Source organism: Mesoplodon mirus (assembly GCF_964341445.2).
Source record: "Mesoplodon mirus genome assembly, chromosome: 12".
Taxonomy (NCBI): domain Eukaryota; kingdom Metazoa; phylum Chordata; class Mammalia; order Artiodactyla; family Ziphiidae; genus Mesoplodon; species Mesoplodon mirus.
The window spans coordinates 39,920,737-39,937,163 of NC_138988.1; the positions used below are offsets into that span (position 1 = coordinate 39,920,737).

The following is a 16,427-nucleotide window of genomic DNA, read 5'->3' on the forward strand; positions in this document are numbered from 1 at the left end:
GAGCTCTCCACCCTGATGAGCAGGATGCTTCTTTTTTTTTTTTGAATTTTATTTTATTTATTTTTTTATACAGCAGATTCTTATTAGTTATCCATTTTATACATATTAGTGTATGTATGTCAATCCCAATCTCCCAGTTTATCCCACCACCACGACCACAACCCTCTCCCGTCACTTTCCCCCTTGGTGTCCATAGGTTTGTTCTCTACATCTCAGGATGCTTCTTTTTAAGGCTGCATATTTTTGTAGCAGGTAATTTCCTAAACACAAGCCCACCACTGAAATCTTGGACCCAGCTAAAGAAACAGTGATGTGTTCAATGCCAGAGGAAAAGCCAGGAGGGGTGGGCTTTTCCAGACTTCAGATTGTCAAGGAGAAGTGGAACGCTATGGGCATTGTACCTGCAGGCTTAGCCCTAAGACTGAACTGCGTCTCTGTGAGTGTTTAACAAATGTCTGGCCCCTCCGGACTGTCACCTCCATGTGAGCAGGGACAGCATCCCCACCAGCACTGCACACAGAGCAGGTCTCCTTAAGTCCCTACTGGGTGTTGGAGGAGGAGGGCAGAGGCGTGTGAAGGGCACGGGAGGGACCCGAGAATGGAGACGCTGTGCTGGACCTCTTGCCCCTGCAGCCCCTCCCCATGCCCTCCTGGAAGGAACAGGGGCCTCCCCCATGACTGTGTTTTCAGGAGTGATCTCTCTCTCTCTCTCTCTCTCTGTCTCTCTCTCTCTCTCTTTCTCTCTGTCTCTCTCTCTCTCACACACAAACACACAAACACACACACACACACACACACACACACACACACACACACACAGAGGAGGCATCCCAGAGGTAAGGACTTGGTCCCAGTAAGTGGTAAGAATGAGAAAATTGAAATTGAAGCCTGGAGGAAGTTGTTTTCACAAGAATTTATTTTTCACCGTCCAGAAGTCTGAGCCAGAACATATCAGACCCTTAGGACTCTTCCCTGGGCTCAGGGTTCACCAAAAGCCCTTAATGGGTGTGACATCAGGCAATCCTTCACCGTTTTCCGGGAATCCTTGGAAAGGGGAACCTTGGCGGGACCCATGGGCGTGGCCTTGGCCTTGGCAAACGTGGAGGCCGGATACGAATTCTCCTGACACTCTGAAGCTGTGAACCACAATGAAATTTATTTCTTTTGTGACTAGGCAGGGGTCAAGACGAGACCCCTCCCTCCCCACATGAACAACCCCCTAACGGACACACCAGGAGCACTGGGCCCTGTTCACCCTTAAGCTGTGACCTTTGGAGCATGTGGTCGAATCCCTACAGCCTCAGGCATATGGGGAAACTGAGGCCCACAGATGGCAAGGGTCTTCCCAGGATCACAAGCCCATCCCAGCAAAGCTGGACGGGAGTAGGGGCTGAAAGCACATTACTCCAGTCAATGCCTCTCAAATTCAGCAGTCAGAATCCCCTGGAGGCCTCGTGAAAACACAAATGGCTGGGACCCACACCAGAGTCTGATTCCAGAGGTCTGAGAGGGGCCTGGGAATCTGCCTTTCTGTCAAGTTCCCGGGTGGGACCCCACTTAGAGAACCACTGCTCTAAGGGAGGGCAGAGCTAGTCCTGGAGACCTGGGGCTCGGGTGAGGGAGGGACCAGGGTAGGAGGGCCTTTCTCTGCCCTGGATGGGGCAGCAGGTAATTGGTCCAAAGGATGTTCCACAACCCATCCCATTATCAGCTCCACAACACAGAAGGGGCCACTCACCTCCTTACAGTCTATGTCAAATTGGTCCTTGGACTGGTCCAGGGTGACTGTCCCCACACACTGTTTCACCAGCTGGAAGGGAAGGCTCGAGGTCAAACTGGAACCCTTGGGTCATCACCTCCCAAACTCAGCACAGGGGCTGGAAATCTTCCCGGAAGCCCCCTGTTCACACCCCTGGGAAGCATCCACCAGTGCCCCCAGCCCCCAGCCTCACCCCATTCTCCTTGAAGTCACACTGCTCCGGGGGCTGCTGCGATGTCCTGGGGCACACGGTCTCCTTCACCGTGAAGCTTACAGGCTTCGGGGTGTCCGGGTCGCCATCCTGGTCAAGGATCAATGTGGGGAGACTGGGCTGAGAGGTTCATGCTTCCTTCTCTGATCTGTCTCCCTGCCCCTCATCTAGACGGCAGCCTCTCCAGCCCCTCCTGTGTGCCTGGCCCCTGGCTTGGTGCTGGGTGCACAGGGAAGGGGACAGAGCCCACTCCTGGCCTAACAGGCACACAGAGAGCAGGAGCAGAACTCACACCAGCTCTGATGAGAGCACCTACACCTCTGAGGGGCTGAGGAAGTCAGGGGCTGCCTGCAGGGAGACATCTTGTCACCGGAACCTCTAGGCCGAGCAGAGCCCTCCCAGGTAGGGAACAAAGAAGTACAGAGGGGACTCAAAACAGGGTAGTCACGTCTCAGAGCCAGGGACCACCCTCTATCCCTGGAGCTCGCAGAAGTCCCTTAAGCCTGAACAGGGTGTACATGGTGCCTGTTTCCACAGTAGAGATGCTAAGGCAGGAAGCCTCATGCTGCGAGGGGACCCAGCTCTGGGAAGGTTTCCTGGAAGAGGTGGGAGCCCACCTAGAGGGAGAAGTGCCTTCCTGACAGGAGGTACAGCCTGAGCAGAGGCGGTGACAGTGTGGCCAGGGCTGGCGGGAGACAGTCCCCTCCCCAGGGTCCTCCTGACTCACGGCCTTGGGAGGCGCGTCCAGCTCCAGGAGGCGGTAGAGATTAACTTCTGAGGACCACTCGTTGAGCTGATCCACAGCACGGAGCACAGCTTCCCTGTAGCTGAGGGCCTGGGCGCTGCCCGAGGGCACCACTAGTCCCAGCAGCAGTAGCCACAGTGACCACCGCCCCAGGGCGAGGCTGGCCCTCTGGGTCTCCATGGTCCCCAAGTCGGCCTCCTCCCTGCATGCAGGTCCGTCCTTTATGCCCCTCCTGGGCCTGTTGCGATGGCCCAACCACGTGTCTTCCTGACCTGCCCCATCCCTGATCTCCTCCCCGGCTGTGAGCTGGACTTGCCTCAGCCCCTGCTGTTGCCTCATGGGATTGCTGGGCAGTGGGAGCGGGAAGCCTCTTGTGGAAGGTGAAGAAATGGTTTCTCCATCTCCCTGACAACGTCTTGGCCTCTCCTGGGGCCCATGGGGAGTGTCATAGGCAAGGTTGCTCAAGAGCGTTGAGTCCTCCAGGAGAGGGAGGACCAGGTTCTGTCTTACATGCCCTCTGCCTCCACACTCTGGCCTCCTCAGGAATCAGGGTGACAAAGTGTATTCTCTACTGAATCTCCAGTTCTAGGCACTCCCTGGCACCCAGTAGGCAGTCAATTAACATTTGATGAGTTGTTGACAGTTCCACTCACAGCTAAGGACTTACACACCCAGCCAGTCCCTAGGCAGACACAAAGCCCACATCATCCTTTGCTCTGCATTCAGCACTCAGACAGTGAGTTCCATTTGTCCCCTCTCCTTGATTCTTCCCCACTGCTTTATCAGCCAAACAATTTCCTCTCCCCCGACCCCACCAAACGTGGCCTATTGCCCTGGCTTCTCCCCAGCCAGGCTTGAGAAAGGGTCATCTACACCCTGACCACACTTCTTTGCTCTGTCTCGCCCTGAAGGCCACTGCAACTGGACAGCCCTCCCTGAATCTGGAGGCCATGCTCAAGCCTTATCTTTTTTTTAATTATTTTATTTATTTATGGCTGCAGTGGGTCTTTGTGGCTACGTGTGGGCTTTCTCTAGTTGTGGCGAGCGGGGGCTACTCTTTGTTGTGGTTCGCACGCTTCTCACTGCGGGGGCTTCTCTTGTTGTGGAGCACGGGCCCTAGGCACACTGGCTTCAGTAGCTGCGGCGCCTGGGCTCAGTAGTTGTGGCTCGCGAGCTCTAGAGCACAGGCTCAGTAACTGTGGTGCGTGGACTTAGTTGCTCTGTGGCATGTGGGATCTTCACGGGCCAGGGATCGAACCCGTGTCCCCTGCATTGGCAGGCGGATTCTTAACCACTGCGTCACCAGGGAAGTCCCTCAAGCCTTATCTTTATCATCACAGGTGGTGGAGCCCCTCTTTCCTCCAGAAACTGCCCGATTGTCCCCTGCTGCCACTCTCCTGGGTGCCCTCCTGCCTCCCCTGTGGCTCCTGCTCGGTCTCCTCCAAGGACCCTCCTCCTAAAAGGCAGGGCTGGCACAGGTGCATCCGGGCTGCTTCTCCTCCCAGTCCTCACACATTCCTAGGGACACCCCTTCTCAAGATACCAGTTATCAAGGACACACATCACTGGTCTGTATCTCTGAGCTCAAGACTCCCATGAGTGCCCTTGGTTGTCCGCACTGGGCTGTTGGCTGCTGTTGGCTGGGTGCCCCCGCAGGAGCCCTGAGCTGAAAGCCTGGGAGCCCCACCTGCTCCTTCTTCCTCTTGAGGACACTCCCTCTGGCCTCCCACCAGCCTGGTCCAGCTCTTACCACCGTCTTCTCTCCTCTCAAGCGTAGCCACAGCCTCCAGACTCCACTTTCTCTGGTTCCAGGCTCTCCCCAGACCACTGTCCGCCTTCCACACCATTGTCTAGGAGTTCATGCCAAGCACTGATTTGGCCATTTCCCCCGCTGCCTTGAGGCAGGGGCATCGGGGTCTGGGTCCTGATGCTCCCTGCTGTTCTCAGCCCCTGCCCTGCAGGCCTCAGGTGTCAGGCTGCCCCATCCACCTCAACCACTCAGACAACGCTGAGCCCCCTGCTCTTCCCCATCTCTGCGCCTGGTCCCTCTGCTTGCCCTGCCCTTCTGCCTGGGGAAGGCTTCCCTGACCTCCACAGAAATGGCACCTCCTCCTCTTGGCTCCCACAGCCTCAGGAAGTCTCTTCTGATTTGCCCCCAAGTGACTTTGTGTCCAGTGCTCTAGTTGAGTCACCAGGCAGGGATGGCCAGTGCTCGGGGGTGGAGGGAGCACAGCTGAGAGAGATAATGAGCCAAAGTGTTAGAGGGGCCCAGAGGCCATGAAGCAAATTCTGATCCAGTCTCCCATGGAATGGCCATGTGACTGGAGGCCTGTGGGACTCTTGGCAATTGGCTGGGGCACTTCGGAAGGTGGCAACGGGGAAGGATGGCACTGGTTGCGCACTCAGCCTTGGAGAAGGAAGGAGAGGTGGGCTTCTGTGCAACCTGGTTTCACAGTCCAGGTGTTGCCCCAGTGCCCTCTTGGTCAAGCTGTGTCCTTTCCCCAAGTCAAGGGAGGAAAAAAGGTGATTACAGTAGAAAATAATTAGCAATACACATGGTTACTGGGTATTATGAGACCCTCCCTGTGCATTCCTGTCTCTGGGCCTTTCCATTTTGCTCACCCTTCAGACTGAAGTCCCCTTCCCCATCCTCCCTGGATCCCGTGTAGAGTTCTCTGCCAGGTCCTCACACTGCACCTCCTGTAATGGGGTCCTGCCTTCCATGCCTGCAGCATCTGTCTTTCCTGGTTTAGTCCTCATAGTCTATCAGAGCGGAGGTCTTCTCAGGAAAGACACCACAGCCCCCCTTGTCCCCAGGCAGGTTGCCCCTGACTCCACATCTGGTCCTTGAGAAATCCTCATGTACCCTTCACCCCAACAAAGTCAGGTATGAGCCCTGACCCTACATCACCCACTCCTTTGCTCCTCTCAGCCATCCTTCCTGTCCAGACACTTCATGGGAAAGAGAACTGGACCCTAGGCTGCTGTGTCCCCAACTGTGGGGACACCCACTAGCTCTCTGATTTGACCAGCTGATGAGTAAAATGAGACCCACAGGCAATATCATTCCAACAAGGCCCTCCCACCCTCTGAAAAATGACAGACCTGGACGTGGATCAACTGCCCCCGACTCACCCACCACGCTCGTCCTTCTACAGGGACAAGGGGATGGAATTCAGCGCCCCCTCCTGCCCTCTGCAGTGAGCAGGGAAGGCAGCCATGGCTGCTGTGAGGGTGGGAATTTGGGTCAGGGATGAAGGTCAGGACCCTCTGCTCAGGGTCAGCTTCCTCCTTTCCCTTGTACCACTTCATGTGAAGCAAAGAGCTGTGGAGGTTATGTCCTCCTGGAAAGCCCTCAGCTAGGCTGGGATTTCCCAGGCACGGGCCTTAGAGAAGGAGAGCAGCTAGCAAGAGGGCAGCGCTACCCCACCTCGATCAAACGCCTAACCAGCTCCTCTCCGCAGCATCTGGGGCTGTGTGACAAGGTGAGCTGGGCCCAGGTGGAGGCTGAGTAGGAAGGTGCCTGAGCTTTGCAGAAGAGAATCAGGCTTAGGCCCAGCCCCAGACATGGAGCAGACTGGTGGGCGTGGGTACCATTTCCGTGAGTGGGATTTTACCGGGAAAATGGGTATAGAGAGGGCAGCTGGGGCGCCCAGGCCAGGCCTGTCCCCAGAGAGCCTAAGAGGGTATCCTCTCCCCAGAGGGGACTCTGGATGCCTCAGGTACATCTGAGAAGGCACATCCTCCCTCTTTCTTCTACCAGAACAAAGACCTGCAAACCCCAGGGTCTCAGGGTCGGCCTCCAAGAGACCATGTGCTGCAAGCAGGAAGCAGGTCAAGCCTATCTGGACCCCAGCTTCCAGGAGGATGGAGTGAGACGGGGCACTGCACACGAGACCCACACACCTTCACCTTTCCTGGGTGCCTCTGTGGTCCCTTCCCACAGCCTGGTTTGTCTTAGTGAAGGTCAATGCATCTGGTCATAGATGCCCTGGGAAGGCAGAAACTGCCCCTCCAGAGGCACCGAAGGGCTGTTCTGGGGGTCCCCTTCTTCTCTGTATTCCCACTCTCTTCCTTCCCTTCCTGGGCTCTACCCTGCCCTCTGACTGCTCACGGCTGAGGGCAAGGACTCAGGCATTTTCGAGTCAAGTACCCAGGGAGATAAGTTCTCTCAGAATGGCTTCCAGGACCTCTTCCCTGTGTTGTGACAAGTGTGGAGTCACCACTGGCCAGGACCAGCTACATCATCTGCAAAATGAGAATGTGGGGCCCCTTGTGCAAAATCATGGGAATTTCAAGACCTCAAGCATAAGTCAAATCTCCAAAATTTACAAGCAGCTCATGCAGCTCAATAACAAAAAAACAAACAACCCAATCCAAAAATGGGCAGAAGACCTAAATAGACATTTCTCCAAAGAAGATATACAGATTGCCAACAAACACATGAAAGAATGCTCAACATCATTAATCATTAGAGAAATGCAAATCAAAACTACAATGAGATATCATCTCACACCGGTCAGAATGGCCATCATCAAAAAATCTACAAACAGTAAATGCTGGAGAGGGTGTAGAGAAAAGGGAACCCTCTTGCACTGCTGGTGGGAATGTAAATTGATACAGCCACTATGGAGAACAGTATGGAGGTTCCTTAAAAAATGAAAAATAGAACTATCATATGACCCAGAAATCCCACTACTGGGCATATACCCTGAGAAAACCATAATTCAAAAAGAGTCAGGTACCACAACGTTCATTGAAGCTCTATTTACAATAGCCAGGACATGGAAGCAACCTTAGTGTCCATCAACAGATGAATGGATAAAGAAGATGTGGCACATATATACAATGGAATATTACTCAGCCATAAAAAGAAACAAAATTGAGTTATTTGTAGTGAGGTGGATGGACTTAGAGTCTGTCATACAGAGTGAAGTAAGTCAGAAAGAGAAAAACAAATACCGTATGCTAACACATATATATGGAATCTAAAAAAAAAAATTGTCATGAAGAGCCTAGGGACAAGACGGGAATAAAGACGCAGACCTACTAGAGAATGGACTTGAGGATACGGGGAGGGGGAAGGGTAAGCGGCGACAAAGTGAGAGAGTGGCATGGACATATATACACTACCAAACGTAAAATAGATAGCTAGTGGGAAGCAGCCGCAAAGCACAGGGAGATAATCTCGGTGGGTGTGCTATCCCACCTAGAGGGTTGGGATAGGGAGGGTGGGAGGGAGGGAGACGCAAGATGGAAGAGATAAGGGGATATATGTATATGTATAGCTGATTCACGTTGTTATAAAGCAGAAACTAACACACCATTGTAAAGCAGTTATACTCTAATAAAGATGTTAAAAAAAAAAAAGAAGAAGTCATTACCAAGTACAAAGCCCTTCTGAGCACAGGGACCTGTGTGACTGCACTGGTGACACACTCGTGACGCTGGCCCTGCCCCCAGCCCCCAAAATACAGTCATGGCAGGAAGAGCTCCAAGTACCTGCTTCAGGAGTTCCTCAGATGGCGGAGATTTTAATTCCCTGGGAAATACAACACACACTTATCACTTTGATTTACTGGTTCTTGGAAGTCTTCTTTAAGAAATAAAGAAAGGCTCTAAACACACACAAACATACACAAGTGTGGCAGCACTGACCATAGCAACTCCCATTGCTTAGAAGGGCAACCAGGCCCCAAGAGAGCAAGGGACAAGGGGGCTCAGCAAGGCTGCGGTAGGGACACGTGGCAGGGCTGGGACTGGACTCCAGGCTAGTGCTCTTTCCATCGCCCACAGCACCCACAGCCGTCCAAATCTGGGGGAATCTGGAGCTCGTGACAGGGCCCATGACCTCCTCTCCAGCCCAGCACCCCACTGTCCCCAGCCTGTTCAGGCCCAGTGGGGCCCACACAGCTGACTGCTTCCTGGGCTGGAACAGCCTCCTGCAGCTGCCCAGCCCAGCCGGCCTGACCTCCAGAGTCCTCGCTCCTCAGGACAAGCTCCCCTGTGCTCTGAGACATCGAGCGTGGGGTGGAGAGCTGGGTAGCCGGCCCTGTGAGCTGAGGAAGGGAGGTTCAAGGGACTTCCCTGGTGGTCCAGTGGTTAAGACTCTGAGCTCCCACTGCAGGGGGCGCAGGTTTGATCCCTGGTCGGGGAACTAAGATCCCTCATGCTACGCGGTGCAGCCAAAAAAAAAAAAAAAAAAAAAAAAAAAAAATAAGGAAGGGAAGCTCAGGATCGTCTCAGGCCCTCCTGAACGGGCACCAGAAGCTGAGCCAGGAAAGACAGGAGCACCCGGGCTCCAAAAGTGCCCTTCTCAGTTTTTCTACAAGGAACAAGAGATCTAGACAGTGTCCGCAGAAGACAAATGGGAACTCCTCCAGAAAGTGGATCTTCTGCTCTCCTGGGGTCCGGACAGATGGGACAGGTCCCGGGGAAGTTGGCTCTGATGACTGACATGCTATAAAATGTTCCAGGGCACAGACCCTGAAGCCAGAGTCCAAGTTCAGGTCCTAGCTCTGCCCCTCACTTGCTGTTTACTTTTGGGCAAGAAGCTCCCAGTCTCTTTGCGCCTCCATTTTTCTCTTGGTAAATTTGTCCTTGGAAAGCTCACACCTCGGGTGGCTGATCAAGGATGAGGTCTGATAAAGGAGTAAACCCTGGGAAAGAACTTAGGGCACCGGTGCTGGAGGGTGGACAGAGCATAACTGGGAGAGATAATGGGCCAAAGTGTTACAGGGACCACAGGCCAAGAAGGAGATTCTTGTACAGTTTTCTGGAGGAATGACCATGTGGTTGTGAGGCCTGGGGTAGCTCCTGGACTCAGCCTGCCTGCGGGACTCTTGGGGGCACGGCCAGGGCACCTCAGAAGGTGGCAACCAGGAAGGATGGCACTGGTTGCATACTCAGCCTTGGAGAAGGAAGGAGAGGTGGGCTTCTGTGCAACCTGGTTTCACATTCCAGGTGTTGCCCCAGTGGCCTCTTGGTCAAACTGCGTCCTTTCCCCAAGTCAAGGGAGGAAAAGAAGGTGATTACAGTAGAAAATAGTTAGCAATACACATGGTTAGTGGGTGTCTGTAATCCTCCCTCTGCTTTCCTGCCTCTGCACCATTGCATTTCCTAAACCTTAGGACTGAGGTCCCTTTCCTCATCCTTCCATGGGGACAGGCAACCGGTTGTTCAAGGACAAGGTCTGATAAAGGAGTCAACCCTGGGAAAGACCTTGGGAGCAACTGGCCTATAACTGATGCTCCATAAAGAGCAGCTGTTAGTATCAAGAGGCCAGAAAGCCATCCCCAGGGCTACCCAGGGACGTCCCCAGGGCTACCTCCAGACATGCTCACTTGGAGAAGCCTGGCACAGCTCTGGAGTCAGGCCGACGTGTGTTTGAATTCTCGGTTTGCCTCTCACCAGCTGTGACTTCCTTGCAAAATACTCTGCTCTGGTGGAACTCTCAGCAGCAAGGGAGAGTAAACCCAGCTACAATGACCTCAGAGAAACCCACATGGCTCCATTTTCCTGCAGTTCTCTCTCCAGGGTCTTGCTTAGAGAGAGAGAGAGAGAGAGAGAAGCAGGGGGAGAGGGAAGCGGGGGGCGGGGGGCGGGTGGATAAAGGAGCAGCATCAAGAGAGGGAGAATCTCTGAGGCCACAGTAGCTGTGCCCTGAGATGGTCAGGCTGGGCCCTGGGCACTCTCCCCACGCCCCCTCCTAACCCAACAGAGGACACACCAGCCAAGAGATGGGAGCAGAGGCTCCTACAGAGGCTGCTGCAAGAGTGTTGTCACCACCTCATCCCCAACCTGGAGCTCCCACCTTTCCCAGCTCCCCTCTATTTCCCTGCCCGGTCTGGTTGAGCCAGCCATCCTTTCCCATCATGCTCTGCACTTAAAACCCCCAACTGGACAAAGCACAGCCTCACCTGTGTTTAGACACATCCTCATCCCGGCCCCAGAGCCCAGGACTTCCAGGCAAACAGAGCAGAGTGGTTAAGAGAAGGAGCAGGGCCAGGGCTGAGTGCCCTGGCTTCTGGTCCCCCGGTCCCGGCCTCTATCCAACCTGCTGACCACCTATGCCAACTTAAACCAGACTTTCACCAGCTGCCCCTCCTTCTCTTTGTCTGTAAAATGGAAGATTTCTTACAGTTGCACAGAAGGCCCTCCTCTCCCCCATGGAGAAATTCCTCCCATCCAAAGTTCAAGGTGAGGTCCAGAGACTCAGTCTCCATAAAGCCTTCCCCGACTCCTGGGGGTAAAGGGGGACAGCAGCCGTCCACATCATACCCACTCCTCCGGACATGCTCACTTCGAGAAGCCTGGCACAGTGCCGGCCATTATCAGTGTCCCCCTGAGAAGTCCCACTTTTCGGATCCTCCCTCATGGAATCTCACTCATGTGCATGAGGACGAAGGAAGCAAGATGTGTCCTGCATCTTCTTTTTGCCTACTTGGGGACTGGAAACCTTCCAGACATGTGTCGGTGGGAATGCTCTGTCCTTTCTATGTCCTAGAGTGCAGTCATTTAAAAAGAATGATGTGTAAACTCCACATATATCCATCAATAGTTAAAGTAAATGTATTCCGGTATATTCGGACAGTGGAATACTAACTAAGCAATAAAAATTTGGCCAACTATAATACATACAAAAACATGGTAGATTCTCACAAACATGTTGCATGAAAAAATTGTGCACAATACAGTATATATGGGGTTTTTTTGTTTGTTTGTTTTTGACTACAATTTCTGCCCTAGAAATTAAGTTTCTAAGACATAGTTCGTCATGTGTGCAACACTGTCTACATGAGTACATTTGGAGCAGTATTTTTTTAATTTATTTATTTTATTTTATTTATTTATTTTTGGCTGTGTTGGGTCCTCATTGCTGCACGCGGGCTTTTCTCTGGTTGTGGTGCGTGGGCTTCTCAGTGCAGCGGCCTCTCTTGTGGAGCACGGGCTCTAGGATGCGGGCTTCAGTAGTTGTGTCTCACAGGCCCTAGAGCGGAGGCGCACTAGCTGTGGCACACAGACCTAGTTGCTCCGCAGCATGTGGGATCCTCCTGGACCAAGACTCGAACATGTGTCCCCTGCATTGGCAGGCGGATTCTTAACCACTGCGCCACCGGGGAAGGGGAAGCCCCTACAGTATATATGTTATAGTTCAATTTTCTGAGTTTCAAATTCTGGCAAAACTAACCTAAGGGTTTCAAAGTCAGGGTCATGGTTATGGGGAAGGGGTAGCAACTGGAAGGGAGATAAGATTTCTAGGTGCATTACACAAATGTATACATATAGCAAAAACTCCACAAGACGTACACTTACCATTAGTGCACATTTGACATGTACATAGAATATTTCAACTCCCTGGGCCTCGTGGGTTCCTGTCCTACCCTGACCACTTTGTAAAAATCCTCAATGCCCCTTGGCTTACAGCACCACGCCCACCCCACTCTCCTCCTGCACCACCACCCTGGACGCCTCGGGCTCTTCTCTCTTCTCTCCACATCAGGCCCCGCACCTGACCCACCGGGGACGAGTGGATGAACTCTGCACAGCTCCACCACCATCACAGGCCACGTTCCCTAGAAGCAGGGCCTCAGCTGGGAAGTGAGAGGCATCTGATTTATTGAGGAGTGTTGTCAGGAGGAGGGAGGCAGAGGGGAGCAGGAGGGTGCAGAGGAAGGAGCTGAGCAGGGACGTGCTCTACCCTGAGACGAGCTTCAGCCTCACCCACAAAAGCCTGGAGCCCCTGCTTTAGGACTGAACTGAGGCAGGGGCTGGGCTTTGATGTCCCCTCATAGTCAGTCCCCATCCACAGGCTGAGGGCAGAGGGGACACAACCCCCCAGGCATCTCCTGGGAGGCTATGAAGGCAGCTGTGAAGGGGGCACCTGTGAGCCATTAGCATCTGTATTGCACATTTCAAACAGCTGGGGGATGGGGCGGGGGGGGGCAGCCGCCCAGTGAGGGGGATCTGGGGCAGGGCACTCACAGCACCTACTGCCCAGTGCCCCGCCCAGGGACCAACATCCCCTTGGCATTTCAGAACCAATGTAGTCAAACTGAACTGTCACTTCCCCCCACACTCATCTCATACGTACACCAGGACACTGATCAGTCCATGATCACTGTCTCAGAACCCACCGCCTGCATTGTCCAGCCTGTCAGGGAATCAACCTGCCTTATCGTCTCTGCAGAGACTCCATCCCAGTCTGCCCCACACTCTGCCAGCCTCTTGGGCAACCCTCCCATTCTCTCTTCTCTCTTCTCCCCTTGGCCACTGCCCTGGGGGGACACCCCCTTGCTGGGCCCCTCAGGATTCACCCCTCATGAACACAGACACACATACACACACACTCACACACTGAAGCCAGTGATGGTTAAGATGGACACGGATCTGCTCATTCATGTTAAAACCATCACTTGCTCCCTAGTGCCCTTTAGTACCTGGGTCTGTCCACCTCTCCACTCCTACCCGACCCCACCACTTGCATGCCTGCCTAGAGCACTGAGCAGAGTGTCACTCCTCACTCTACCTTGCCGGAGCACCCTCATCTCCCCCATACTGGGCTCAGGTCCCCTCCTTTGCACGTCCATAATACTGTGGACATCACTCCCCAATGGAACCCACCATCCAGAGTTTTACTTTCAAGGAAAATTGACAAGCCAAGGGTACCATGGCCTGAGACCCAGTGCCATTCATAAAAGGGTCTGTCACCTTCTCACAAAGGTAAGAGGTGTCTAATGGTCAAAGAGCAGACCCTCTTACCAGTCAATCATTTTTGAAGGCGCTGACAAGGCCTGCAGACCTCCCAGCCAGGGGCCAATTACATATCCCGTCTCAAGGGCTGAGATGAAAAACATTTTTAAAAAAAACATTGTAAATTAACTATACTTCAATAAATTTTTTTAAATAAAAAAATATATATATTCAATTTTTTTTTGTTGTCAGTGTTCATTTAGGCATGTTCATGGCCTGGTCCACGGCACGGGAGGGACCTGAGAATGGAGACAATGTCCTAGACCTCTTGGCCCCGCTGCCTCACAACATGCCCTTCTGGAAAGAACAACCATTCTTGTATTTTGATGTTTATTTTATTTTATTTTTTGCGGTATGCGGGCCTCTCACTGTTGTGGCCTCTCCCGTTGCGGAGCACAGGCTCCGGACGCACAGGCTCAGCGGCCATGGCTCACGGGCCCAGCCACTCCACGGCATGTGGGATCCTCCCGGACCGGGGCACGAACCCGTGTCCCCTGCATTGGCAGGCAGACTCTCAACCACTGCGCCACCAGGGAAGCCCCATTCTTGTATTTTGCATGTGCAATCACATACATACACAGAAAAACACACACTCTCACAGACCAACAGACAGACAGACAGACAGACAGACACACACACACACACACACACGCAGGCACATATAGGAGACCTCCCATAGTTAAGGATTTGGTCCCAGTAAGTGGGAGGAGACGAGACAAGTGAAATTAAATAATGGCGGAATTTGCTTTCAGAATATTTTATTTTTCAGAGTCCAGAAACTTGAGCCAAGGCAGACACCTGTAGGATTCTTCCATGGGCCCACAATTTACCCAAAATAGTGGATTAGCGGGCCAGCTATCGGACCAATTTTCCTCCAAGTTTTTCGGATCTTCTTACGCAGCCGCTTAAATCTCCCAACACTCTGCAGCTGTGAACCAGGAAGAACCAGGTTACTTGTGGGGAATGGACCCAGGGGTAACACAAGACTGCTCCCCACCTGGACACCCCTTTCCAGGACCACACCAGGAGACTTGGGGCCCCAGTTTGCCCTCTAGCTATGACATTTGGAGCACAAGGTTGAATCCCTACACCCACAGACAGATGAGGAAACTGGGGTCCACAGACAGCAAGGGGATTCCCAGGGTCACAAGCCTATCCCAGCAAAGCTGGACGGGAGTAGGGACTGAAAGCACATTACTCTAGTCAGTGCCTCTCAGGATTCAGCACAGTCAGAATCCCCTGGAGGCCTTGTGAAAATGCAAATGGCTGGGCCCCACCCCAGAGTTTGATTCGGGAGGTCTGGGTGCGGCCTGGGAATCTGCCTTTCTGTCAGGTTCCTGGGTGGGGACCCCACTTAGAGAACCACAGCTCTAAGGGATGGCAGAGCCAGTCCTGGAGTCCTGGGGCTCAGGTGAGGGAGGGGCCAGGGTAGGAGGGTCTTTCTCTGCCCTGGATGGGGCAGCGGGTAATTGGTCTAAAGGGTGTTACACAGTCCAACCCCCCCAGCAACCCCTGCAGCTCAGAAGGGGCCACTCACCTCTTCACAGGTGATGTTCATTTGGCCCTTGACCTGGTCCAGAGTGACTGTCCCCACACACTGTTTCACCAGCTGGAAGGGGAGGCTTGGGTCAAACTGGAGCCACCAGGCCATAACCTCCCAGCCTCACACCAGGGGCTGGAAATGGTCCCCAAGCTCCTGTTCAGCTCCCAGGGAGCCCCCAGCCCCCAGCCTCACCCCATTCTCCTTGAAGTCACACTGCTCCGGGGGCTGCTGCGATGTCCTGGGGCACACGGTCTCCTTCACCGTGAAGCTTACAGGCTTCGGGGTGTCCGGGTCGCCATCCTGGTCAAGGATCAAAGTAAGGAGACTGGGCTCGGGCTCATGCTTCCTTCTCTGATCTGTCTCCCTGCCCCCACCTAGACGGCAGCCTCTCCAGCCCCTCCTGTGTGCCTGGCCCCTGGCTTGGTGCTGGGTGCACAGGGAAGGGGACAGAGCCCACTCCTGGCCTAACAGGCACACAGAGAGCAGGAGCGGAACTCACACCAGCTCTGATGAGAGCACCTACACCTCTGAGGGGCTGAGGGAAGTCAGGGATCACCTGCAGGGAAAGACCTTGTTACTGGAACCTCCAGACTGAGCAGAGCCCTCCCTGGTAGGGAGACAACGAGGAGCAGAGGGACTTTAGCAGGGAGGCCACATGGCAGAGCCAGTGACCACCCTCTATCGCTGGAGCTCCCAGAAGGCCCTTAAGCCTGAACAGGGTGTACACGGCGCCTGTTCCCACAGCAGAGATGCTAAGGCAGGAAGCCTCATGCTGCGAGGGGACCCAGCTCTGGGAAGGTTTCCTGGAAGAGGTGGGAGCCCACCTAGAGGGAGAAGTACCTCCCTGACAGGAGGTACAGCCTGAGCAGAGGTGGTGACAGTGTGGCCAGGGCTGGCAGGAGACAGCCCCCTCCCCAGGGTCCTCCTGACTCACGGCCTTGGGAGGCGGGTCCAGCTCCAGGAGGCGGAAGAGATTAGCTCCTGAGGACCACTCGTTGAGGCGATCTACAGCATGAAGCACAGCTTCCCTGTAGCTGAGGGTCTGGGCGCTGGCCGAGGGCATCACTAGTCCCAGCAGCAGTAGCCACAGTGACCACCGCCCCTGGGTGCACAGGGGAAGAGGACACAGGGCGAGGCTGGCCCTCTGGGTCTCCATGGTCCCCAAGTCGGCCTCCTCCCAGCATGCAGGACCCTCCTTTATGCTCAACCTGGGCCTGATGCAAAAGCTCAACCAGGAGCCTTTCTGACCTGCCCCATCCCTGGCTACCTTCCAGGGTGTTGGCCGGGCTTTCTTCAGCCCCTGCGTTGCCTCACAGAATTGCTGGGCAGTGGGAGCGGGAAGCCTCCTGTGGAAGGTGAAGAAATGTTTTCTCCATCTCCCTGACGTCTTGGCCTCTCCTGGGGCCCATGGGGAGTG

At 54.1% G+C, this 16,427-nt stretch overlaps 2 protein-coding genes across 2 annotated transcripts; both read right to left on the reverse strand.

Annotated features, from left to right (window-relative positions):
• Positions 1-898: 898 nt before the first annotated feature.
• Positions 899-2,898, reverse strand: LOC309813385 (protegrin-2-like). Its single transcript, XM_082638248.1, has 4 exons — positions 2,698-2,898; positions 1,953-2,060; positions 1,739-1,810; positions 899-1,136 (listed from the first exon to the last, which is right to left on the reverse strand). Exons 1-4 carry the CDS (start codon positions 2,893-2,895, stop codon positions 1,026-1,028), a joined length of 489 nt encoding a protein of 162 aa, XP_082494374.1. The 5' UTR covers positions 2,896-2,898; the 3' UTR covers positions 899-1,025.
• An 11,239-nt stretch (positions 2,899-14,137) lies between these two features.
• LOC309813540 (cathelicidin-6-like) lies at positions 14,138-16,172 on the reverse strand. Its single transcript, XM_082638513.1, has 4 exons — positions 15,945-16,172; positions 15,203-15,310; positions 15,005-15,076; positions 14,138-14,395 (listed from the first exon to the last, which is right to left on the reverse strand). Exons 1-4 carry the CDS (start codon positions 16,164-16,166, stop codon positions 14,294-14,296), a joined length of 504 nt encoding a protein of 167 aa, XP_082494639.1. The 5' UTR covers positions 16,167-16,172; the 3' UTR covers positions 14,138-14,293.
• Between the last annotated feature and the right edge of the window lie 255 nt (positions 16,173-16,427).

Excerpts from the sequence above, each read along its gene's own strand:
- LOC309813385 (XM_082638248.1), bottom strand. The coding sequence starts at position 2,895 with ATGGAGACCCAGAGGGCCAGCCTCGCCCTGGGGCGGTGGTCACTGTGG. Across the intron at positions 2,061-2,697 it reads TGGACGCGCCTCCCAAGGCC|GATGGCGACCCGGACACCCC; the intron begins GTGAGTCAGGAG and ends ATCCTTGACCAG. Across the intron at positions 1,811-1,952 it reads GTGACTTCAAGGAGAATGGG|CTGGTGAAACAGTGTGTGGG; the intron begins GTGAGGCTGGGG and ends CTTCCCTTCCAG.
- LOC309813540 (XM_082638513.1), bottom strand. The coding sequence starts at position 16,166 with ATGGAGACCCAGAGGGCCAGCCTCGCCCTGTGTCCTCTTCCCCTGTGC. Across the intron at positions 15,077-15,202 it reads GTGACTTCAAGGAGAATGGG|CTGGTGAAACAGTGTGTGGG; the intron begins GTGAGGCTGGGG and ends CTCCCCTTCCAG. Across the intron at positions 14,396-15,004 it reads TGAACATCACCTGTGAAGAG|CTGCAGAGTGTTGGGAGATT; the intron begins GTGAGTGGCCCC and ends CCTGGTTCACAG.